The following is a 24,991-nucleotide window of genomic DNA, read 5'->3' on the forward strand; positions in this document are numbered from 1 at the left end:
CACAGGGTGATCCTCATTACCAACAAACACTGTCTGCCTGTGTCCATTCATGCAAATAGACAGTTTGTTGCTGGTCATTCCCACATAGAAGGCTTCACAGTGTAGGCAGGTCAGTTGGTAAATCACGTGGGTGCTTTCACACGTGGCTCTGCCTTTGATCGTGTACACCTTCCGGGTTACAGGACTGGAGTAGGTGGTGGTGGGAGGGTGCATGGGACAGGTTTTACACCGGGGGCGGTTACAAGGCTGAAAGTGTGAAAATGTTTTCAAAATGTTTGAGAGTAATGTAACCGAGGGGTGAAGTGGCTACCAGCCTGGGGTTCACCAAGTCAGATGTGAGAAACAGCCTAAAAACCACATCCAGACCGGCTGACACACCAGTCCTTGTCTTTAACTGCTAGGCAGATTCGAGCCACGGCCAGCATATCTCCCCGTAGCCCAAATATGGTGTGCTAAAATATGTAGCTGTCCAGGCGGGTCCCTCCCTCTACCATTATATGAAAAACTGAGTTTAATGTTTACTACTAAGTATCCCAGATCAATAAAATACAACATGGACAACAAGAGCCCCGAAACACTTCTCTGAGTCACACCTGAATTTACTTCTATACCTATCTATGACTCTCCATCCAAGGCAACATGCTGCATCCTCACTAACAGGAAATTCATAATCCAGTCAAAAACTTTGCTTGACAGCCTATACAATCACGTTTTTCATAAAAAGCATAAGCATGGTACAGAGTCAAATGCTTCTCAAATGTCAAAAAACACTCAAACACTTAATTTCCTTTGATCCATGGCTTTCAGGGTGTCGTGCAAGAAAAGTGAGAATTGAACTTTGCAAGACCAATGTTTCTGGAATCTGTGTGGGTTGGCATTTTGTTCAAGATACCCCATCACACGAGAGTTCAAAATATGATCTAAAATTATACAACAGATGGACATCAATGAAATTCATTGATAGTTGACAGATTTTTTCTGTTACTCTTCTTGTAGACATTTGTGACCTGTGCTTTCTTCCAACCACTGGGTATAGCTTTTTGTTTGAGGTATCTACTGTACATTATGGTTAAAATCTAATTCCATGAGGCCAGGGAGTGTTGTTAATTTTAGCAATTCCCACTGTTTCTCAAAGGCACTTACACTAATACCTGTATCACTCATTTTTGAAGTAGTGAGAAAATTGAACTGGGGCACTACTTCTGCATTTTCCTTTGTAAATGAGAGTTAAAAACTGAGTTCAGCATTATGGATTACCTCAAAGAAAATGACCTATTGACACATAGTCAGTATGGATATGGAAAATGTCATTCTTATGAAACACAATTAGGTCTTTATCCACATGAAGTAATGAGAGCTATTGATAGGAGATCTCAAAATGACTTCATATTTCTAGATGGCTTTTGATACAGTTCCTTACAAGTGGCTTCTATTCAAATTGCACTCCAAAGGTGCAGCATCTCAATTGTGTGACTGGATTGGCACAGTTTATGGTAACTGATGGCAATTCACTGTGTAAAACATAAGCGATATCTGGTGTTCCCCAAGGAAATGTTATAGGCCCTCTGTTGTTCCTAATGTATATGAACAATTTAGGAAACAATCAGAGTAGTACTCTTACATTGTTTGCAGCTGATACTGTCACTTATTCTCTTGTTAACTCATGATCACAACCAATTGCAAAATGATTCACACAAGATATCTGTATGGTGCAAAAAAGTGGCAACTGACGGGGAACAGCGCGGTCATTGGTCGCATCGATCGGATTAGGGAAGGAAGTTAGCTGTGTCCTTTCAAAGGAACCATCCCGGCACTTGCCTGGATTAGGGAAATCATGGAAAACCTAAATCAGGATGTCCGAACGTGGTATCAAACTGTTGTCCTCCCGAATGCAAATCCAGTGTAGTGGCAACTGACTCTAAATAATGAAAAGTGCGAGGTGATCCACATGAGTATGAAACTATACTCAAATTTCAATCACCAACTTTCTCCTCCAAATGCAAAAATATTTTGTTAACACCCAACTATATACATCATGAAAGGGTTAACATAATAAAGTAAAAGAAATCAGAGCTCCCATAGAAAGTGCCCATTTTTCTCATGCGCATTTTGAGAGTGGAACAGTAGAGAAATAGCTTGAAGGTGGTTCGGTGAACCCTCTGCCTGGCACTTAATTGTGAACTCCAGAGTAGTCATGCAGATGCAGATTTATATTTCTGTTTTTGGTTTGTTACCCTCAATTTCAGATTCTGTGTCATTCATTAGTTTCTGAACACTAATCTTGGTGCCACCAAAATCTTTTATACATGACCAGAATTTCTTGGGGTTTTGTGAGAGATCTTTTCATAAGATTTTGTTATGGTGGTCACTGAAGACTTCACTCATTGCCCTTTTGAGAGCCCAAAGCAGTTCATTCAGTATCTCTCTCTATAGGCTTATGTTTTGTTTTACACCTATTATGCAGTAGTCACTGTTCCTTTGGAACTTTTTGTACAGTGACTGTATTTCGTGGAGGATACCTTCCATCCTGCACAGTTCTAATTTACGCATGTCTATCCAGTGCTTGGTCAACTATTCTCTTGAACTTGGAGCACATTTCCTTTACAAGTTCTACCATAGAGGTAAATGGATTGACTTCCTCTTTGATGTATGACACAATTGCCTCTTTATCTAGCTTACTAAATATGTGAATCTTTCTGCTTGTTTAGTTTCCATTTGTACATTAATAATCATTGCTGTTACAAATGGGTCATGGTTACTGAAACCATTTTCAATTAGGATATTTTCGAAGAGGACCAGTGTATTTGTTGCCATTAAATCTAATATATTTCCATTATGGGTGAGTTTCTGTTTTCAGGGAAAGCATTTAGTGTTATTTCACAGGATGTCATGTCCTAGGAACCAATTATAAGTTAATGTTGTCTACTACCTCTACTGATACAGAGCATGCAACTTTGCATGTAGTTTCAATTTCTGTTTTGGTGGATTTGAGTTTCTTCTCTATTAGTAAAAATACACCATCTCAATTTCCTATTAGCCTATCCTTTCCACACTCACTTAGATTTAACCCAGAAAACACACTGCTATCAAAGTCAGGTGTTAGCAAGCTTTCTGTTCCTAGTATTATATGAGCCCTACTGCTCTTCAGGGCTGCTTTAATAACCAATTGCTGTGAGATTAACATGGAAAAGATATTCTCTGCTTTTTGTTCTGTAGATGAAAACCTTGAACTTGCTGTGTGTACCATTCCATAATATTTTAAATTCCGCATGATGATATCACAGTTCACACACTCAAAAGTCTTAGCCAAAGTCACACAATATTCTCAGCAGTAACAATTTTTGAATTATTGATTCTAGTATATCACCTGTCAAAGTAAATATAGCCTGTTCAGCTCACCAATATTTTTGAAATCCAAAATGTCTGGTATACAGTGTTTTCTTGTACTGCCTGTGATCTCAAAAAGTTTCGAAAATTCTGGCAATAATGAGACGGGTGGTAATTCTTTACTAACATTCTATCTCTTTTTTTGTGAAATGGCTTGGAAAATAGCATGTTTAAGTCTGGACATATAGACTGCACATGGTGGCATTCCACGTTGCCTCCCATGGATATGATTCACTTATCTCTGACAGAGGAGCAACAGGGACTGACCCCCACATGAGTTACAGGACCTATGTTAAATCCTAGTGCATCAGTGCAACATTGCGTTCTTACACATCCCAATTTGACATGTACTTCCATGATGGTTTACGAGGTGACAAATCCATTCTTAGCGCTCAGTGGAGCTCGGCTGGCAAGGCCACACCAGAAGATTTCCCAGTTTTCTACTCAGGTTCCTAGAGCTGTATGATCCTTTCTAGCATATACCATCTCATATGGTGGAAGCAACTCTGGTATATATGGTACGCACTTTAGAATTACACACAGCTATAACCTAAGGTATATAAACATATCAGTCAGTATGATGGCTGTTCACATAATAACTTAACATCTTACTGACAGTATGATGGACACACTCCATTCTTCCGTTTCACTGGGAGTGGCTAGTTCTGAGCTATTGGATCTGCAATAGATGGCGTCGCTGCTTAAGCAACTCTGACATAATGTTTATGCCCTGATCTGTAACTATTGTCAGAAATGACAAACTCTAGTAATCAGTTGTGTACTCGCTTGTTGATTCAGGATTGTAACAGTTGCAACATAGTGTGAAAAGTGATCTATTGAGGTTAACACGTAGCGGTTACCCACCGATGTTAGGTTGACCAGACCTAAAATGTCCATGCCCATCATTTCGAATGACTTGTATGCCTCCAGGAACCTTTGAAACAGTACTCACTGGTGACTGAGATTATCACATTGTGTGCTTGGCATACAATTTGTCACATACTGATTGATATCCTGCCTCCTTGCCCTCCACCAATATTGCTCAGCTATTCAACTAACAATTTTTATTCAGCCCCAAAGACTTGCTAATATGACGTCACATGCTTCCCTCAACACTTCATCCTTCAAAGCAACAGATACCAATATGCATGCCTCGTACTTCATCATCCTATACAAGAGCCCCTCATGTGTTGTGAACTGTGGCTGTGTTCTAAATAACTGGCAGACCACTACCCAACAGCATTCTCTCATGCTCTGGGCCCAATGCTGGCTGCAGCCTGCAGCCCATTTATCAGCAGAGTTCACCTGCAGCAGTTCTAGCACAGCCCAGGATTCCAATTGGACATCAACCCAGTGCAGCCTTGGACACCAACTGGACAGCAACCTAGACACCAGCCAGACATCACCTAGGATGTCATCACCTGCCTGAGCCCATTGGCATCTGTCCATCCCAGCAGCTGCCGTTGGTTGGAGAACTTGTCTCCCATCAGCTGCCAGCACTCTGCCAACTTCCCAACAGCTAGGTTGCACCCCGAGCCCAACTGGACACTGGTCACCCATCGGTTGCCAGCAATTTGCCAACATCCCATCCACCACACATCAACAAAGCTGGACACCATCTAGGACATCGACCAAATGCTGACCAAGGACCTCAAGCCAGACTAAAGTTGAGAGATTTTATCATTCTACTCGAAGTGGCTATTACTTTACATTTCACACAAGAACTGTGAACTGTTCATTTGTATGTTTACCAATAAATGTGATTCTTTCATTGTACCCCAGGAGCCAACTATATTACATGGTGTTCTTGTACTACATAATGGCAAAAGTTGATGATGAGATGGCCCAACCCTGCCGCAGCGCACCAGTTGGTAAAGCTTCTGTCGAATATGACCCAACACAACTTGTCTCATTCACCACTGCTATCCTGCCTAATGGCTGCCCTCCACCAGCTGTGGCCAATGTTGCACATGCTTTTGGCTGAAAGCCTGCATCTGTGGCCTGCCTACCTTCTGAGGATGGCTCACCGTCCATTCCACCACGTGCCCATTCAGGGCACTTGTCTGGTGTTGTTACCTCGGAGCTTGACTGCTGCCATGTCCTAACCCAGACATTGCTGCCCTGGATTTTCCCATCAGCCGCAAGCATTTTGCCAATGTCCAATCAGCCAGACTGCCTCTGGCTGCACAGATAGCACCATGTTCCACGCTGCACTTCCTGTCACCATTTCCCATGTCTTAATGCACGATCCTACTGCTGGTTTTGCACCAGGACTGTAGGCTCACATTTCTCGCATTTGGAACTGCTCTGCTTCCAGCCTGCCTCACAGTCACCACCTTGGTTTTTCTTCCGCCAGCATCAAGCTGCTCTTATTTACTTATTTGCTATTTTCTTTTAGTCTGTTAACTATATAAAAGAACAGACTGAATGTAGCAGATGAATTGGCATGAATATAGTAAATAATATTTTAATGCAATTTCAAATATGTTGGTAATAACTAAGCATAATGCTGTTTAAAAGAAAAATCTACATAGAATAACATAAAAACTGTTCACCCAGAATCCAGAAGAGATACGCTGGTCTATTACATTATGCAGCATTGGCGACCACAGATTTTGTAATTTATAATTCTGGGCTAAACCATTATACAACACTACACTACATTACGGTACTTGGTATCAGAAAGAAGTTGGATTTCTCATCTGTCTAGATGGTTAGCCCCTGGCACACTGTGGTGCAACTCAGGATTCACAGGGGCTGGGCTGTACTGCTGTGCCACCCAAGGTGTAGAAACTGGAAGATGTCTGTCAGTGTCTCAGGAAATCATTCCTGGCCCTCCCCATTGCTCATCTCCTCACTGCTTCCAAAAGATTGTTGTAAGTGGATGTTCTGCCGTGGTGTATCTTGTTATCATGATGTATGGATTCTTCTTGGTCATCTCTCAGCCACGTAGGCTTGCAGTTCATAAGCTCATATTTTAGCTATCAGCGAGTTCAGCTTATGCCACAGTCCTCATTCCTTATTGTATTGTAGGCTGTTGCATTTTCAAATGCATTCCTGGCTTGGTCTGTAACATCTTGTCTAATTGCACATTCCCAGATGATGTGATCCGAGTTGCCGATTGCTCCACATTTACAAGTGTCTGTGATGCACTGTTGTATTTTAGTAAGTAGCTGGGATATGGTCCAAGTCCCAACAGGTAGTGTATAGCTCCGTTGGTAGGAAGGAAGTACATCATTCTTGTTCTTTCTTTTATATTAGAAAGGAACTGGTAGGTTCTCTTGCCTGTTTCTGCCCTGTCCCAGATTTCTTGCCATGCAAGCTTTTACTTACTTATTTAATATGACTCTTGTGCCCAGTATCTCCTCTGCTGGAGCTTTTTGAGGCAGTATCATGCACCTCTCTTTCTTACTGCTAGGTCTAGAGGTAGCAAGCCTAATATCACCAGCAGCACCTCAGTCAGTGTTGTTCTATATGCCCCAGTCAGGTGAAGGGGTACACTTCTCTGTACTCACCATGGAGCCTGTGCTGTTCTTACCTTTCTGGCTCTATGAGGCCAACCACTCAACCCATAGCCCACAACAGCGAGTAAGAGTGAACTGTGGTACATTTTTATAGCAATCAGTGGCAGCTGAAAACCTCTTTGGTCAGTCGTTGCTATTTTATTTAGGATTTTAATACCACTCTGGCAGATGATTTCTACAGCATTGCTTCAGCTGCTGGCACAATTTGTGTCTGCCACTAGCATGGCTCTCCATTCACCTGCCATCATGGCTCTCCATTCACCCACCGGCACAGCTCTCCGTCCGTCTACCGACACGGCTCTTCATTCTGCCTCCAACATGGCTCTCCATTCTGCCGCCAGCACAGCTTTGCTCTCTGCCAGTGGCATGGCCCCTTACCCAGTCTGATGCCTACTTCTGGGCGAGTCTTCAGTTTTCAGTTTTTGTGCCTAATTGTTGCACGTTTCCTTTTCTGTGTCTCATCAGTAGACAGGTTTTCCACTCTCACCTCAGTGCCAATTTCTGTGCCAGTTTCCAATCCAATTCTTCTTTATATACTATTGGCACTGCCACCTCCAACAGCTTGTTTTCCTGACGCATTTGCATCATGGACCCATAATTTTTTGGTACCTATGGTGTGCCCACTATCCAGTGCCCCACCTTCACTTGCCAGGGCATCTCCCTCTTCCCTTCATCTGAGCCTGTCAGCATTATGGTATAGCTAGTAGCTGCTGTCAATGAACCTCATCTCCTGACAGCCACAGACACCTCACTGATGTCCCACTCGGCCCACCACTCTGGATGAGCCCATGAGTAGTTCGACGGCTCCACCATCATTTTGAGGAGCAGTATTGTGGCCAGGCTGGTCGCCTCACCACTGTCACCACTGATACATACACCTGTGGCTGGTGGGTTGCCATACACCTGGTGTCGTCTGCTGCAGCCAGCCACATATGGCAATCCCAATTCTGGCTGAACACACCATGTGCTTACTAATATTGGTGGGCTAATAGTTATAGTGTGCTTATTTTCTTCAGAAGATTAACTGAAACCCTGGAAAAAGTCCCAGGCCCAAAAATAACATAACAATATGTGGAGAAATGAATATACACACAAGTGTTGAGAGTGGAATTATTAATAACTTCCTGAACATACTGAACACTTCTGACATGTTACAAATGAATACTGCTACTAAGATATCAAAACCTTCCGCATCAATCTTGGACCACGTACATACAGACAATGACAGAGAAAATTGCCAAGTACTTGCAAAAGATCTAGGCCTCTCATTTCTTTACTATCAGACAGTAAAGTTAAATAAAGACTTGGTAAAGCCTGCTAAACTTCAAGCCTACAAAAGGACTTTCTTGAAACCTAAAATGCATCCTTTTTATATGGTACTGGCAAGTTCTGAACATAGTTTTGATTAATTTTTAAGGAGATCATTTCCAAAAGAAGCCACTTCAGTACTAGCAGCTAAAGAAGATGGATGAATGTGGGTATTAGTAAGCCCTCCAGGGCACTTAAATTTCTCTCAGATCTTTACAAAACCATTACACTAATACACTGTCCCTAAATTACTTTCACAGGTACAAAAAGATACACAGGAGGGTACTGCAAAAAGTCATTCAATGACAAAATAATACATAAAAGCAGTGTGGTATGGGACGTCATAAAACATGAAACTGGAAGAGGCAGATACAAGTATAACAACATACAAAAGAAAGATGGCTGTGTGTTATGTTTTAGTCCATTGATTGGCATTATATTACTTTGAAAAATCCTACATCATTGTGAAATGATCTTGGATGAATAAAAAAATAAGTAAATGGCAGTAGAAAAATAAAAAAGCCTCACAAATTGGCAAATTTTATAAATGATTATTTCTCTCGTATTGTAGAAAAGTTGCAAGCAAGTTCTTCATAAAACATGTAGTACCCACAATGAATTATATAGCAAGCTCAATGATGATGTTTCCCACAAGAGTGCGTGAAATCTGGAAGACAATAAAGAAATTAAAAAATAACATCAGCTGCATTCATTTATTTATTCATCCTTCGACCATTCAGTACAACCCTGTAGAACATGTCAGATACATCATAAGAATAATATAAAACATTTAGAAAGTAGCACAGGATTAGAAGACAACAGGGCAGGAAGATGAGGTGGGTCAGCCCGAGTATTCAATACCTCTCATCTGTTTTGAACCATGATGTAACTGTGTCGTGTTGTTTTGTATGAGTCATGGTGGCATGGCATCTTTGAAATACATCACATTTGAAGAAGGCATGTTTCGCTATGTGGTGGCGCACTCTTATGTGGAATGTTTGTGTTTCCAAATTGTTTGTGAGTGTTGTTAGTAAAATTGGACTCACTGAGTGCTTTTGTGATGATGATGATGATGATGATAATTATTAATTATTATTATTATTATTATTATTTCTCTTTCCTGTCTCAGACGTTATGTCTGGTTAAAAATGGAAAGTGACGCGGACCTTGATCAAGCGTGACTTCCTTTTAACTGTACGGTATAAGTTACATTGCATTTAGGAACGTTCAGGTAATTGAACATGTATCAATAATTATAGATTTCTGTAGTTGTATATACACATTTGGATGTAGCTGTATTGCGTTGATGTACTGGTGGATATTGTGTGGTATGACTCCTGTAGTTGATAGTATAATTGGTATGATGTCAACTTTATCCTGATGCCACATGTATTTGACTTCTTCAGCCAGATGGATGTATTTCTCAATTTTTTCTCCTGTTTTCTTCTGTATATTTGTTGTTTTGGGTATGGATATTTCGATTAGTTGTGTTAATTTCTTCTTTTTATTGGTGAGTATGATGTCAGGTTTGTTATGTGGTGTTGTTTTATCTGTTATAATGGTTCTGTTCCAGTATAATTTGTATTTATCATTCTCCAGTACATTTTGTGGTGAATATTTGCATGTGGGAACGTGCTGTTTTATTAGTTTATGTTGTATGGCAAGTTGTTGATGTATTATTTTTGCTACATTGTCATGTCTTCTGGGGTATTCTGTATTTGCTAGTATTGTACATCCGCTTGTGATGTGATCTACTGTTTCTATTTGTTGTTTGCAAAGTCTGCATTTATCTGCTGTGGTATTGGGATCTTTAATAATATGCTTGCTGTAATATCTGGTGTTTATTGTTTGATCCTGTATTGCAATCATGAATCCTTCCGTCTCACTGTATATATTGCCTTTTCTTAGCTGTGTGTTGGATGTGTCTTGATCAATGTGTGGCTGTGTTAGATGATACGGGTGCTTGCCATGTTGTGTTTTCTTTCTCCAATTTACTTTCTTCATATCTGTTGATGTTATGTGATCTAAAGGGTTGTAGAAGTGGTTATGAAATTGCAATGGTGTAGCCGATGTATTTATATGAGTGATTGCTTTGTGTATTTTGCTAGTTTCTGCTCGTTCTAGAAAGAATTTTCTTAAATTGTCTACCTGTCCATAATGTAGGTTTTTTATGTCGATAAATCCCCTTCCTCCTTCCTTTCTGCTTAATGTGAATCTTTCTGTTGCTGAATGTATGTGATGTATTCTATATTTGTGGCATTGTGATCGTGTAAGTGTATTGAGTGCTTCTAGGTCTGTGTTACTCCGTTTCACTACTCCAAATGAGTAAGTCAATATTGGCATAACTTAAGTATTTATAGCTTTTGTCTTGTTTCTTGCTGTCAATTCTGTTTTCAGTATTTTTGTTAGTCTTTGTCTATATTTTTCTTTTAGTTCTTCTTTAATATTTGTATTATCTATTCCTATTTTTTGTCTGTATCCTAGATATTTATAGGCATCTGTTTTTTCCATTGCTTCTATGCAGTCACTGTGGTTATCCAATATGTAATCTTCTTGTTTAGTGTGTTTTCCCTTGACTATGCTATTTTTCTTACATTTGTCTGTTCCAAAAGCCACACTTATATCATTACTGAACACTTCTGTTATATTTAGTAATTGGTTGAGTTGTTGCTGCCAGTAGTTTTAGATCACCCATGTATAGCAAATGTGTGATTTTGTGTTGGTATGTTCCAGTAATATTGTATCCATAATTTGTATTATTTATCATGTTGGATAGTGGTGCTATTTTATCTTTTCCAGGGGCTTTCCAATTGTGCGTAGAATTAATTGCTCGGGTGACTTCATGTTGCAAAATTATCACTTCGGGCATTTGTGGTATCATCTTGTATGTGTCTGTTTCTGCTTGTATCCACCATGCATGCCTGTTATGTTGTACCGGGTTTGACCATATGTTGCTCCAGAAGTGTTCCATGTCTGTTATGTTTGGTGGGTTGTCTATTTTGATGTGTATGTTACCTATTGTCTGATAAAATTTCTTTTGGTTTGTGTTGAATGTTTGGTTTTGTTTCCTTCTATTTTCACTTTTTTGTATCTTCTAAGTCGTTTGGCCAATGCTTGTAATTTCAGCTTCTAGTTGTGAGATTTTACCTAACCTTTTACTTTTTTTTTTCTCTGATATTTCATTTCTTCTAAATTGTGTTAGCTGTCCGATGTCTTTTCTCAGTTTTTCTATCCTGATCTGTAGCCTGTGTTGCCATGCTGGTTTTGTGGGTTTCTTCTGTGTGTTGGTTTGTTCTGATCTCTGCCTAGTGTGTATATTTAGTGTAGTGAGTGCTCCTATATAAACCAGTAGTTGTAACTCTTCCATAGTTGTATTTTCATTTATTTTGTTGTGTATGATTGTATTGATAGTTGTTATTGTTGTTTTGACTTGTGGGTTATTTGTTGGTCTATGTAAGAATGGTCTGATGTCTGTATTTGTGTCTTTTATTCTATATATGTTAGCTGAAATTTTTCTTCTATATCTAACATGTGTGTCACTTCATGTTCTATTTGTGCTTGTTCTGGTGGCCGTCTTAAGATATCGTTTTCCTCTGATTGTTTAATTGATGCGTGGTGTTCTTTGTTTGTTTGCTCTGGGATGTTTGAGTCCATTACTGTATTTTCTTCTTCTTCTGCTTGTGATTGCACATCATTTTGTTCCAGTATTTGTTGTACTTGTTGTTTGATGTTTTCTAATTCTGACTGGGGTATCCTGTTATTTTTTATTATTACACGGATCTGATCAGCTAGTCGTTGTTCTGTTAAAAATTTTAATTCTGGGTATCTGGTAATAAATTTTGTGTATACTTATGATCTGTATCCAGTTGTGTTGGTTCCTAAGTTTGTTGCTTGGTAATAACAGAACATGAGGTGTTTGTTAACTTCATCTGACCATCTCATCCTCTGTCTTTGTTTTCCTTCTAGAGTGGTTGCAGGAAGCATATCCTGCGAAACACCTCTATTTGGATTTAAATCATTTTCCATGTGGCTAGCAGTGTCGTTACCATTGTGGACGGGCATAGGGTTCAAGCGTCGTCCCCGACAATGACAGCGATTGTCCGAGGCTTCATTAGTTCTGTCCTGAACCAACTAATGACACTAAAAGGGGGGTTAGGCCTATTAGTGGTTTGTTCTTTCTGTCACCTTTTACAACTGGCAGAACATACCGGAGGTCTATTCTTTTCCCGGGCCACCACGGGATTTATTATTATTACTATTATAGAGAGTTTGTGCGAATTTGTTAATGAGTTATTTTGAAGTTGACAAATGTGAGTTATCAGATTCATTTCTGAGTTTGGAATTATTACTGTGGTATGTCGTTTATCATTTCAATTTTACATTTTGTTTTTTGCTAGTATTCATGTGACAGTGAAGTTCATGAGTAGGTCCCTGCATATTACAATGCAGGACAACATGTTGAGCATGATCAAGTCCGACAGTTGTTCAGTTGACTAGCCATGTACATGAAGTGGTACATTCATGGACAAGGTATGAAACTGACTGAAGTTGCTGCATCTCACAGATGGGCCAATATATATGGCATTGTCGGTTGGACTGTGTATGGTGTTGTATCCAGACACACTCCCAGTTTGAAAAATCTATACTTTATATTTGAGAGATTGTGTTTATGATATATTGTTTTTGTTATCGCTAGACTGTTAGAGTTATGTGTCAGTTGACTTTTTATGATTTTATGCTGTTATTTCTTTATTGTGGTATGTATGTTCAATGCATAATTGTACTTTTTTGTATATCAAAATAATGTCAGTGTTACTTTTTATGAATTTTTTGTTTGTGCGTTAGTTGTTGGTAATTCTCTTGGATTTTTAGTGTTAGGATCATGGAGCTTGTTAACCTATTTAATGATGTTAGGTTTTCAGTCTTAATTATATGAGCGAGTTTTGGTGCTGTGATACTGTGGAAAGGTTGATTATTTTACACACACACACACACGTGTGTGTGTGTGTGTGTGTGTGTGTGTGTGTGTGTGTGTGTGTGGTTTTTTCCTCTCGATAAGAGAAAGCCGGTGAGTTGCCTCCTTTACTCCTAAAAATATTACCGTCTCTCATGTCTTCTGACTTTTTTTAATGTTAGTCTGTTTAGGATTTTTGTATTGGTATCGGTCTATCAAATTGAGCTATACAGCTCAACTGACATTGTTGATACCACCTTTTGTTAGTTTTTGCAATTATTCACTATGTGTATCAGTCATGTTGGTGTCTATTGCTAGAACAATGTTTTCAATATCAGTTATATTTTCTTTGCTTCTGCTGTCCATATTTTTTTTCCGGAAACTATTGTTTTTATGTTGTCACTGTGTTTTGTAATTTATACTATCAATGTGATTTTGTGATTGGTGTGTTAAACTTCAGTTTGTTTCCACCACAACCCCTACTTCCTGCAATACACCTGTTAGCTTTTATTATAAATAATTTATGCAATTCTGAACTTGATGTTTACATTTTCATACCCTGCTAATGTTTAAGGTTACTGGTCGTCATCTTGTGTTGTATCTTGGGGACTAGTATGACGTCACTGGTTTATCTGATAAGGTTCCAGTCTGTTCTGATGGCATGCATAAACAGCATCCTAAATGAGTCCTTTAGTTCTGGTATTTTCCAGGGTGCTAAAACCATGCACGAGTTGCGCCCTTACTCAAGAAATGTAATGCGGAGAGTACAGAAAACTACAGACCAGTTCCACTACTGTCAATGTTCCAAAAATTAATTGAATAAATCTTTAAAGACAGACTAGCAAGTTACATTAATAAATACAACTGTCTTAATAAGTACAGTTTCGTTTCTAAAGTGGGAGAAATACAATATTGACCATCACAGAGATCGCAAAAATGGTATTTGAAGCTCTTTATATGGATGACTGTGTTACAGACATATTCTTAGATTTGTCCAACACTTTTCACACTGCTGCCCATAAAATACTACTAAACAAACTAGAAGCACTAGGTGTAAGAGTATTAGTAACTAAGTGATTTGAGTCTTACTTAGAAAATAGGATACAAAAGTAGACATAGTTCACATCTGCTGATGATAAATATTCAGTATGAAACAATTGTCAGACAAGAAACATACATATGCCTCCAAGTAGTGTACTGAGTGTAATACTGTTCTTAATATATAGTAATGGCATTCCAAACAGTATCATGCATGTATACAAAGTTCTCTTTGATGATAACAACAACATCGGAGTCAACTCCTAACAGGGAAGAGAAATTAAAACCTCAAGGATGTTGACAGTTCGGCAGTCTGTAATAAACCAAGACTGAACATAAAGAAAGCAAACAACATGCTGTTCAACCCTACAGAGAAAACAAGTCTGTTGCATTACATATAGATGAAATATATGGAAGGAGAATTTGACAGTGCAGTATACATGTAAAGAATTAAGGAGGAGATTAGTGTTTAGCATCCTGTTGGACTCCACTGTTCTACCCTACTTGGTTGTAAAGAATGAATAACGTTAATATCTGTATGTATGTATGTACTATAATCAGTTGAATATACTGTATGCATAATATGTTTTTGTATGCCTGCTCTGTAGTTAAACAAGGTATACAAAATTTTAAGACCTACATATTAATCAAGAGGAAAATGTATGCAACGTTACTGCCGTTACTGCCACTTTCAGGTTTTGTATTGTAAGATGTAGGCTAAATATTTTATAATATGGAATTAAGTTGACTTGTCCTATATTGCAAGTATACATTTTGTATATAATGTAATCAAATGGGACCAAATAAAAATCAATCAATCCATGATAAACCTATCTGCAGATTACATAATTTAGTTTTAACATGTGGTTACTGGGTGTCAACTGACATATAATGAACACAAGCACATACTTGCAAAAAGAATGTCATCAGCATGTTATTCTCTTACAGTTCTAACATCAGTCTGTTACAGATGTTTTGTGGTGACATAAGATTCCTGAGTACGCACAGTTCTTAGCAAAGGCATTCATTTCTGTGGATCAAAAGGCACTAAATGTGGACACTGCTTTCAAACTGCTGTAAACAGCTACAATAATAATAATTGAAAGTAGTACTTGGGCTCACTGTAAAGAACTCTCTCTCTCTCTCTCTCTCTCTCTCTTTTTTAATTAAAAACTGAGTATCCTTACTGCACCAAGTGAGTAGTACATCTAGTACCAATCTGTTGTAAATATCAGGGAAGACCCTGGTACATATTTCACTAATAGTTCTATACATAATCATGAAACAAGAGCCAGTTCAGATTTTACAAGTACCGATGAAAACAAGCAAAAAAAAACTCAATACTATATTTTTATCAGGGAATTAAACTGTACAATTAATTGCCCAATAAGATGAAAAAGAGTACTAAATTACATTTATTTAAAAAGGCAGTTCAAATGTAGGCCCCCTACTTCCTAAGTAATGCATACTACACAATTATAGATTCCTTAGAGGACTCTGAACGGGTTGAAAACCAAAGGGGACGACTACTCCACTATTGTCATATTGCAACAAAAGATCACAATGTAATGCCTTTACGAGAATTTATCTGGTGCAAATTGTGTGTGGTCAAAAGAACATTGTAGAATTGCTACCAATCGAATGAGATGGAGCAGCTGTTAATAAACTGACCTCACATTTGGGGGGGGGGGGGGGGGGGAGTGAGTATGTTCTGCGGCTATACTGATTTAAGTTGTGGTTTTTCTATATCATTTCAGCCAAATGCCTGGCTAATACCTTTAGAAAGGCCACAGGCGACTACCTATTCTATCCTCGTAAAATATAGTAATATATTCCATGTGTATGTAATTTGAGTTATTAATTTTCATTGTGTTTATTTATTTTGTCATCCTTTGATCACTGTTTTGAGAGATAATGGATACGTCAGTATACATTTACAATCCCACCTACACTGCAAATTACAATTTATATGATGACAATTCCTTTATGTTACATTAACACACACAGGTGTATTCTCCACTACTGCACTATGAACATTAAAACTATAATGGTGATGAGAGCAAAAAAACAGTAGACGCATTACAAAAACTTTATTTACCTCAATAATCCAGCTACTGATATTGGTGTTACGCAAAGTTAAAATTTCATTAAGCAACGCTTTCACACGATATTCGTCCTCTTCTGTGCTCGGTAGTTTCGATAAACCTTCTGTAATAGAAAAAAATGAATCCGGGTCGTCACTGTCTTCGATATTTCTACGTTTCGTATCATCCGTTGCCCCAGTCGTGATTTTCATAGCTCGCAGAGCACTATATTTCACGGTATTTCCATCTTCACCATCCGCCATTCGATTTAATCTGTTCTCTCTGTGGAAATACCGAAAATGTGGTCTGAAACAGGCACCAGTTATTTCGTACTCAAGTTTAGGTGCACGTATTTCAAATAGTAACATAACCTTTCTGCTTAAAATAAGTTTCTTTGCGCAATTCATGTCACGTATCCTAAGCGGAAAACTCTGATACTTTTATATGAGGATCTGATAATACACACAAGTTTGAATGTACAGTAAAGTACCACTACATAATTGAGGTGGAGGTGGAATGGAACTTACAATATCAGATTATACAAGATAAGTGCTTAATAATCTACGCTTCGAGCCAGGAGTCACATGGCTTTGTTTGTAAACAAACGAAACTGTCACGGAAAGAAACAATACATTTCTTTGCAGTTATTTTAAAAGTAATTGTTTCTGACAATGCTGTCATGCACCAAGCTATCTTTTTGCACCAATACAAAAGCAGGAACACTTACGGTGGTCGTATTTGAGAGATGAGGTTTAGGGGAGTATTGATTTTCTTTGTGGGCAGTGTAGTATGTTACCTGCGCATCTCCGAACTTGACAAGTTTGACCGTATGATGAAGAAAGTGTTGAAGTTTGTTAAAGGCAAAAAAGATGAAAGAAAGGATTACGCACCTTCTAATGTCGGCTTCAGTACCAGTGACCAATACGCCAAACTACCGGTTTCCAGACCCACAGAAGAAGCGTCAACAACAATAGAGCATGCATGCGGATATAGTGTAGATATAAACGGAAAGGACAAAAGCCTTACAAAATTGCATAAGGTAACATGGCAAGGAAACCTGGAGAAAGTCAAAGCAGCAGTTAAAAAAACAGACATTGACATCCGTGACCGTTCAAACAGAACAGCATTGCATTTGGCTGCAGCAAGAGGTCATGCAAATGTTGTGTACTTTCTCGTAAATAACAAAGCAAACGTTAACATTCGAGACAGTGATGGAAAAGTTCCTTTGTTGAAGGTATGAAGCGCGATTTTAAAACTAAATGCACCTTTTACTTTTTTTGTGATTAGCATTTTGGAAGTAACATTTTTTTACCCTAGAATGAAAACAGTGTACATGTACCAAATACAAAAAACGTTGCATAGTACAGAACTTCTAATGCATGAGTTAAAACTGTAATGTTTCAACAGTTCTAAATGTATTGATAATCTTATGTGTAATCTATACTACACCATATAAATTTCTTTCGGCACATTCTGCATGTGATTGAATATTTTGCTGCACTCTTAATGTTCCCTCTATTTGTTACCAGTTACTCAGTCAGATGATGCATACATATGACAGAGTAGAAATACAAATGATACCAAACAGGATAGTGCAGAAACAAAATGCTGTGCTGTTATAGATAAATTTTCACTACAATTCAAATCGTAACTAACATAACATGAGTTAGGTTTTCTGTAGTTTCTCTCACTCACCTATGATCTAATTAGGATGCTCACCAGGGAAAGTCCAGAAAAAGCTGCTTATGTACAACACTGATTACATGTTCCTCATGCAGATAAATCCCTTGTACATGAACAGAGCTACACCAGAGTAATTAACTATTTGACAGTAGAGAAAAAAATGCATAGTACATCAGTTTGAATGTGTGTCTCAGCTGTGAGTGTGATGCATTTCTGACTGTACAGTTAGCAACATTCACTGTCTGCAACAGATTATCTATACTCTCTATGTAATTTTAAAATGTATGCCAAAATCTAAAAATCAAATAACCTGTACTTTAGTAAGAGTCTTACACTATATGGAGGTATAAGTTCATTTCCGGTAAAATCATTATCTGGACCTCCTGTGTATTGCAAGCAGTTGCCTCAACCAAATGTGCCATCCAGGCATATCAACAGGACTGATGCACACTACAGCATCACTGATGTTCCCCTTCTGTTACTTTTGAACTATAATGACAGGTTTTCCTACTGGTTGCATCTACATCTGCACTCCACAAGTTATCATCATTGTTTATTGGTCCAGACTGATATGTCGCATACATTGTTAGTTCATTGGTTATAGGATCACTCAATTCCCAAAAATAGAGAGAGACGTGACATACATTACAGTAGTTCTATCCTACAGATGCCAGACAGAAAGGTCTGTAGGACATAGGGAGAAGTTGAAGACATACAATGCATCAGTCATAAATTACTAATAATTAACAACCCAGTTTCAGTAGTATTAATTTCCAACAGTTCAAATTTCAATTTAAAAGAATAATTTACACATTTTATGTTTTGCAATTGAGAAAATGTTTTACTGAGTAGAAGCAGTGTTCCATTGGAAATGTCAGAAATTTACCTATAAAAGACTTTTTATTTTCCTGCTGCTGTAAATGATTAGTTAGACTATTGAATAATTTAACTAATATGAAAAACATCTAATACAATACTGTTCTGGACTGAATCCTGTTCTGGACTGAATCATGTTAGTAATACAGTTACTTCTTGTACTGTGACTATGAACATGTTTATTTTTTGTAGTCTCTTAGTTCATGTTAAAAGGTACTCATTTGTAAGCAATATAGTCTCATGTAAAGGCATGGCAGTGTCATTATTTTCAATTGAAAGGAGAAGGCTTGAAGAATGTGCTACATGATTCTACTCATAATGCCTTAACTTACAAGTACCCAAGATAGGCTTTTTCTGCATACTAGATGTGTTTCTGGTGAGGATAAATCTTCTCATAAGATTGATCCTTATCAAAGGAATGACTGGAAGTATGCACTATAGAGATCGTATCATAATTAACAGCAAAAAGTGACACAGGTGAAAATATTTTAAATGTCTAGACTCATAGGACCTAACTGAAGTGCATATTGCCATGGTTGTGGAATAAGTCAGTACATGAAATTAACAGCAGACAAGTTAAGTAAAATTTACATTAATCTTATGCAGACAAAATTCCAATATTGGTCCAACACGAAAAATAATCTACTTTACTTATTTTCATTTGCTTATGACATTTGGCATTATATTCAGGTTAGCTCTTCCATTCACAAATGGTATTTGAACAACATGAGCTTATTCCTAAGAATTGGCAGCTTTCACTCTGTTAATACTAGGCAAAAATCCAGTGTGCATTTGGATCACAAGTCGTTGACTCTTGTGAACAAAGTCGTGCAGTATTTTGCTGCATTCATTTTCAATAACTTACCTGAAGCACAAATACTACATGTGGGGCTGCAAACAAGCTGTGTGCAAGATAACTGTGAATGTGTGGTTATGAGCCGCCACTGACTTCAGTATAAAATATTGTACTAGTTAGTACAAATGTATTCGAAATATAAAATTTTCAATTAAGCCTCTTTCTAATAGAGTTCAAATTTTACCCATGGCCCACGGTTGGGGAATGTGGTAGATGCTTGATGAGGCATCAGCCCAATTTGCTGCTGATGTACAATGATATTAACACATCAATAGAAAGTCCAGGTTGGAATGTCAACAATTATAAAAAGGGTAGATTATTACTCACCGTAAAGGTGACACATTCACTTGCACACAGGCACAGCGAAAAATCTGTTGCACACTGAGCTTTTGTCCAAAGCCTTCTTCAGAAAGGAAAGGAAAAAACACACACACGACCATGTAGCAAGCAGTTCGAGTAACTTGTTGGTGTAAGTTCACGAACCTCTTGTCAGGTGTTTGAGAATTCTGACATTGGACACAACATATATTTATTCTTTTTGGTGCCATTTGTTGTGAACAATATGAGCTTATTGCTGAGAACTAGCAGTCATCACTCAGTTAATACTAGACAGAAATCCAATCTGCATTTAGATCCCACTTACTTGACTCTTGTGCAGGAAGGTGTGCAGTATTATGCTGCGCCCATTTTCAGTAAGCTACCGCAAGAATTAAGAAAATCTTAGCAACAATCCTCACAGTTTCTAAACTGAAGAATTTCCTCATGCTCATAACTTTTATTGTGCTGGGGAGTTCCTGGAAAAATTAAGTAAAGTTCTGTTTTATGTTCTTGATTATGCTACTCTATACACAGCAACTTGTACTCTGCATAGCATTCATGTAAATTTTATTTCATCAAAACTCCAGGTTGGAATATCAACAAGTATGAGAAAGATAGATTACACACACCCATGCCCGAGGCAGGATTCGAACCTGCGACATTAGCGGTCACGCGGTTCCAGACTGAAGCGCCTAGAACCGCACGGTAACAATACAATACTACTTCAGATGTTACAAATTACTGTACACTTGAAACTCTTTGAGGAGATGCTTCACATGCTGTCCTTGCATCTGCATCCAATAATAGACTTGTTTCTACACAGAGTTACAAATTTTTTTCAAAACCAGGGACCATCTCGTAATGCTTGACAAGATTACAATTTCTGACTCCAGTTCTTCAGTCATATAAGCAGTGTTGTTGTACACTTAACTTTTGAGCTGTAGCCGACAGAATAATCCAGAATTAAGGTCATGTGATCCTGGTGGCTAAAGTACAGGGCCTGCTGGACCTTCCCATCTTGGATGATATTGGTGTATTAACAGTTATGAAAAGGATAGATTGCCACTCACTGTAAAGATTGCATGTTGAATTGCAAACAGGCACAATGAAAAGACTGCTGCACACTGAGCTTTTCACTAAAGCCTTCTTCTGTGAATGTGTGTGTGTTGCTTTCTTTTCTGAAGTAGTAGTTATAGTCATTTGTAAAGTTTACACGGTCATTTTAACTTCTTATTTAAGGGCTTCATACATAAATTGTTTAATATACATGAAAGTGCATAATATAAAGAAACACACAAAAGTCTTGTAACTGAGAATCTAGGTCTCTTAACCAGTCCACAGATTGTCATGGAATCAGTTCATTGAGTCGACCAGGAAATACTCTTCAGTAAGGTGCTCCATAGTATACACAGCAATGCCACAGTCACACACTGGGGCATCTTTGAACCCCCATACATAAAAACATCTACCACACCTTCCATGCTCTGAACACAATCAATTCGGAGCTGTCCATAATTTTCTGGGAAGACCAAATCCATTCGCACATTTAGTAGGCTCAGTAATAAGACAAGAAATTTCTGGAGGAAACTTCTGCCAGACTTATTTCCATTCTTGGCACGCATCATATACAAGGTCTTGCTGCATTATCCAGGCTGGTTTCTGGATTTAAGTCTGCTGGTAGGTATATTTTTTTAGGTGATTATGCAGAAGTGACTTCCGATGAGTAGTAAACTTTTGAAACACTCTTCAACTGCTGCTTTTTGTCTAATTGATGGTGGTGCAATATTACATAATACAGGCAGGTGTGAAAGTGATGTTGACTTAGTGGTGCAACTAATTATTCTCATTTCTTGCTTTAGTTTGACACCAGTCTTGTGTGCATATGCACTGGTTTTCTGTACTCAAGCTCACTAGTTTGCTGTTGAGAAAACCAATTTCAATGTAGCAATACAAACAGTATCTGTGTTTGCACCCCATCCTGACCCAGATAGTTTTCTAATAATATCAACTCTGCTCTTCACTTTTTTTGTTGTGTATTCTATGTGGTTCTTAAAAGGAAGTGTCCAGTCCAAAGTGACCCCCAAATATTTTGGTTGTGGTTTATGTTCCAGAGAAACATTTTTGAAGACCACATTTAATTAGTGATTCACCTCATGGCTATTAAGATGATAAGCATTTACCTGTTTTTAGATGGATTGGGCTTCAATCTGTTGTGCTTGAAGTAATCACCGATTACGTGTTATCTGTAGCCAAAGCTCCTTTACAGTCTTCAGTGTTTCCTGCTGGATAAGGTAGTGCTAGATCATCAGTAAACTGAATCTTTTTAGCTTTAGTGTTTGGCATATCGACAGTATAAAGATTAAAAAGGATTGGTGATAGCACCAAGTCCTCCAGTAGCTCATAATTCAGCCTTCACCATCTACTACCTTTTCCTCCAATGAGTGCTTGGAATCACCTGTTATTAAGTATGCTATCCATTAAATTAATTAGTATTTTGCATTATATGATTTCAGTAAATTTAAGTAGCAGCCCATGGCACCATATGATATCAAATTTGGCTGTAAGATCAACAAATGCTACTGCAGTTTTTATTTTATATTGGTAATCTGCTTCAGTAAACGATATTAATATCAATACATAATTATAAAAACTGTGATTCTTTTGAAAACTGGCTTGTTGGGGTGGAGCTTCTTTGTCGGTTAGTGACTGAATTCATTTTAGTAGTTTATAAACTACACTAAGCAGTGATGCAGGTCTGTAAAGTGATTCGTAAACTACACTAAGCAGTGATGTACGTCTGTAATGTGATTCTTCATTGCCATCTTTTCTATGTTCTTGGCACCTATTACGTTTTCAGCCCTAAAGTTTGTTGTCAGGATTCTGGTAATCAGAATCATGTTATGTAGTTGTAGCAACCATTACTTAGTGCTCGGGTCCACATTATTCAGGAACTGTGGATACATTTCATCAAAATCAGGTGCTTTGTTTATATGCACACTTGCCAAATCTTTCTCCAGCTCATCAGTTGTGAATTCATGTGAGAGCTCTGTATGGGGAGCTGGCTGAGAGTGTTAGAGTCATAACTGTGGCCTCATAAGTCTAGGGCTATTCTTGTCCATAGCTGCTTTAGCATTCTGCAGTGAGTGTGCTGTGACTTTGTTTGAGCTGATGTTTTGTTGGCATCACACTTGCTGAGAATCTGCACCCAGTGCAGATGGACAACTCAAGTGGGTGAAAGTGAGACTCTCTGCAGCTTCTTGCCATTTTCTTTTTCGGTAATCATTTGAACCTTGAAGTAGTTCATCTGTTGCTTCATTTGAATGTGTAAGTTGATATTCTTTGTGTAGCTCATCACACTAATCAAACCATCCTGGGATATGTGTTCCCTGTATCCTCTGAATATTGATCTTTTGGCTACCTCTTTGAGAGATGTTGTAAACCTATCATAGTTCTTCATTTGCCCGGGAATGAATTCAACAATCTCATCAAGTTTATCAATGAATTGTTGCCAGTTCACTTTTTTGACATTCCAGTGAGCTTTACCAGTTGATCTTGCAAGCTATATCTGGATGCCATGATCAGAATGAGGTTAAGTTGTCTGTGTGGAAAAGAGTCTATTATTTTCCTGTTTGCCAGTTCATTTCCATTAGCATTTTGTAGTGATAAAGCATAGGTCTGGTGTTGTGTTCTTCAGCCATCTGCCTAATTAGAATGTTCCTTTAAAACAGATACAGATTACTCAAGGACAACCAATATTCTAAGATGTTGCCATTTATATCATCATCCTAATATCCTTAATTGTGGTTGTCATTATTAAAATTTTCGACATAGATGGCTGGGTCTGTGAAAAGTCTCAGCAGAGTTGTTGACCACAACACTACTGGAGGTTTGTAGATGTTGATGATAGTAGTTCAGCCATGTCCATCTTAACATAAATTGCTATTCCATACACATAGTGTTCATTGTGAATATCCTAGTATTTTTCATCTACTTTGGAGATCTCTGCCATTTCCTGTGAGTATTTCTTGAAGAGTAATTATGATCGCATTGTTCTCACAACGCTGATGCGAAAGATATTTACATTTGCTTTTAGAAATTCCTTCAACATTCTGGTCACGGATCTTCAAGGTTTTATATATCATCAAATCTTTGGGATCTTGAGAGAGGCCATTTGAATTTCATTTTCTAGTACCCATGTTTGCTGTGTTACAGTACCAGTTGGAATGATTAGCCAGTGATTCACTGTTATCCAGAGAACTCTTGAATGTGAATATGATGTTTAGCACACTCTTCGGGGGACGCTCCTTCCTAATAGGAATACTACAGCTGGAGTCACGAATGATGGCGGCCGAGTTTGGGGTTCCTTTGTTGTTTTGTGCATCCACGCCACGCATTCTCCGACAGCCAGTGACCTTTCAGGAGTATTCTGAGTGCTCTGCTGTGAATATCGTAGCCGACGCAAGCATTAAACGTGACCATAGCTAGTTTTTACAGTTGTTGCAAGTAATCACTGCTGATGTTCGTTGTAAGATACAAATTCTACATAAGTAATCAAAGGGAACGATACACCCTTTCTTCAAGTGCATAGCATGTGAATGCATGTACCGCAACTGTTGCCGGCAAAAATGCGAACCCCATCCATGCCTTGACCTGCGCGAACTTGCGACAGTTGTCGGAATGGAATAGGGCTGCAAATGCTGCTGCTCGCTGGCTGTCCTCGTGAACTCGGGGATAATATCCTACCCCTTCTACCGCCAGACACGTGCGCTTAACGCCTGTTAAATAAAATATTCACGACGCTGCTGATGAAGTACAAATGCTAACCAGGTTACAGTCTAGGAGGCTGATGTCAAATGACGAATCGAATGCGTGTGTTTAGTTAATTAAAATTCACAAGCGTTTATTCATGACTAAACACAGGTCAGTGCCTTTTTAAATGCTGCTCGAGCCCCCAATAGCGATA

The 24,991-nt window shown here is 38.3% G+C and overlaps 2 protein-coding genes across 4 annotated transcripts in view; one reads left to right on the top strand and one right to left on the bottom strand.

Moving 5' to 3' along the window:
* LOC126184983 (malonyl-CoA decarboxylase, mitochondrial-like) overlaps positions 1 to 16,959 on the bottom strand; it is a 92,992-nt gene extending 76,033 nt beyond the window's left edge. Inside the window, exons 1-2 of one of the 3 annotated variants that reach the window (XM_049927687.1) lie at positions 16,823 to 16,959; positions 16,310 to 16,577 (exon numbers count right to left, since the gene is read on the bottom strand). In XM_049927687.1, the coding sequence (XP_049783644.1) occupies positions 16,310 to 16,558 (249 nt within the window). In that variant the 5' untranslated portion in view covers positions 16,559 to 16,577; positions 16,823 to 16,959. The other 2 variants (XM_049927686.1, XM_049927685.1) reach the window with 2 other exon arrangements.
* Positions 16,960 to 17,040: 81 nt separating this feature from the next.
* The window catches only part of LOC126184476 (ankyrin repeat domain-containing protein 7-like), a 223,190-nt gene continuing 215,239 nt past the window's right edge, over positions 17,041 to 24,991 (top strand). The window contains exon 1 of the mRNA XM_049926868.1: positions 17,041 to 17,529. Within this exon, the coding sequence (XP_049782825.1) occupies positions 17,041 to 17,529 (489 nt within the window). The remainder of the gene's footprint in view (positions 17,530 to 24,991) is intronic.

The sequence above is a fragment of the Schistocerca cancellata genome, chromosome 4, assembly GCF_023864275.1.
Source record: "Schistocerca cancellata isolate TAMUIC-IGC-003103 chromosome 4, iqSchCanc2.1, whole genome shotgun sequence".
NCBI classification, from domain to species: domain Eukaryota; kingdom Metazoa; phylum Arthropoda; class Insecta; order Orthoptera; family Acrididae; genus Schistocerca; species Schistocerca cancellata.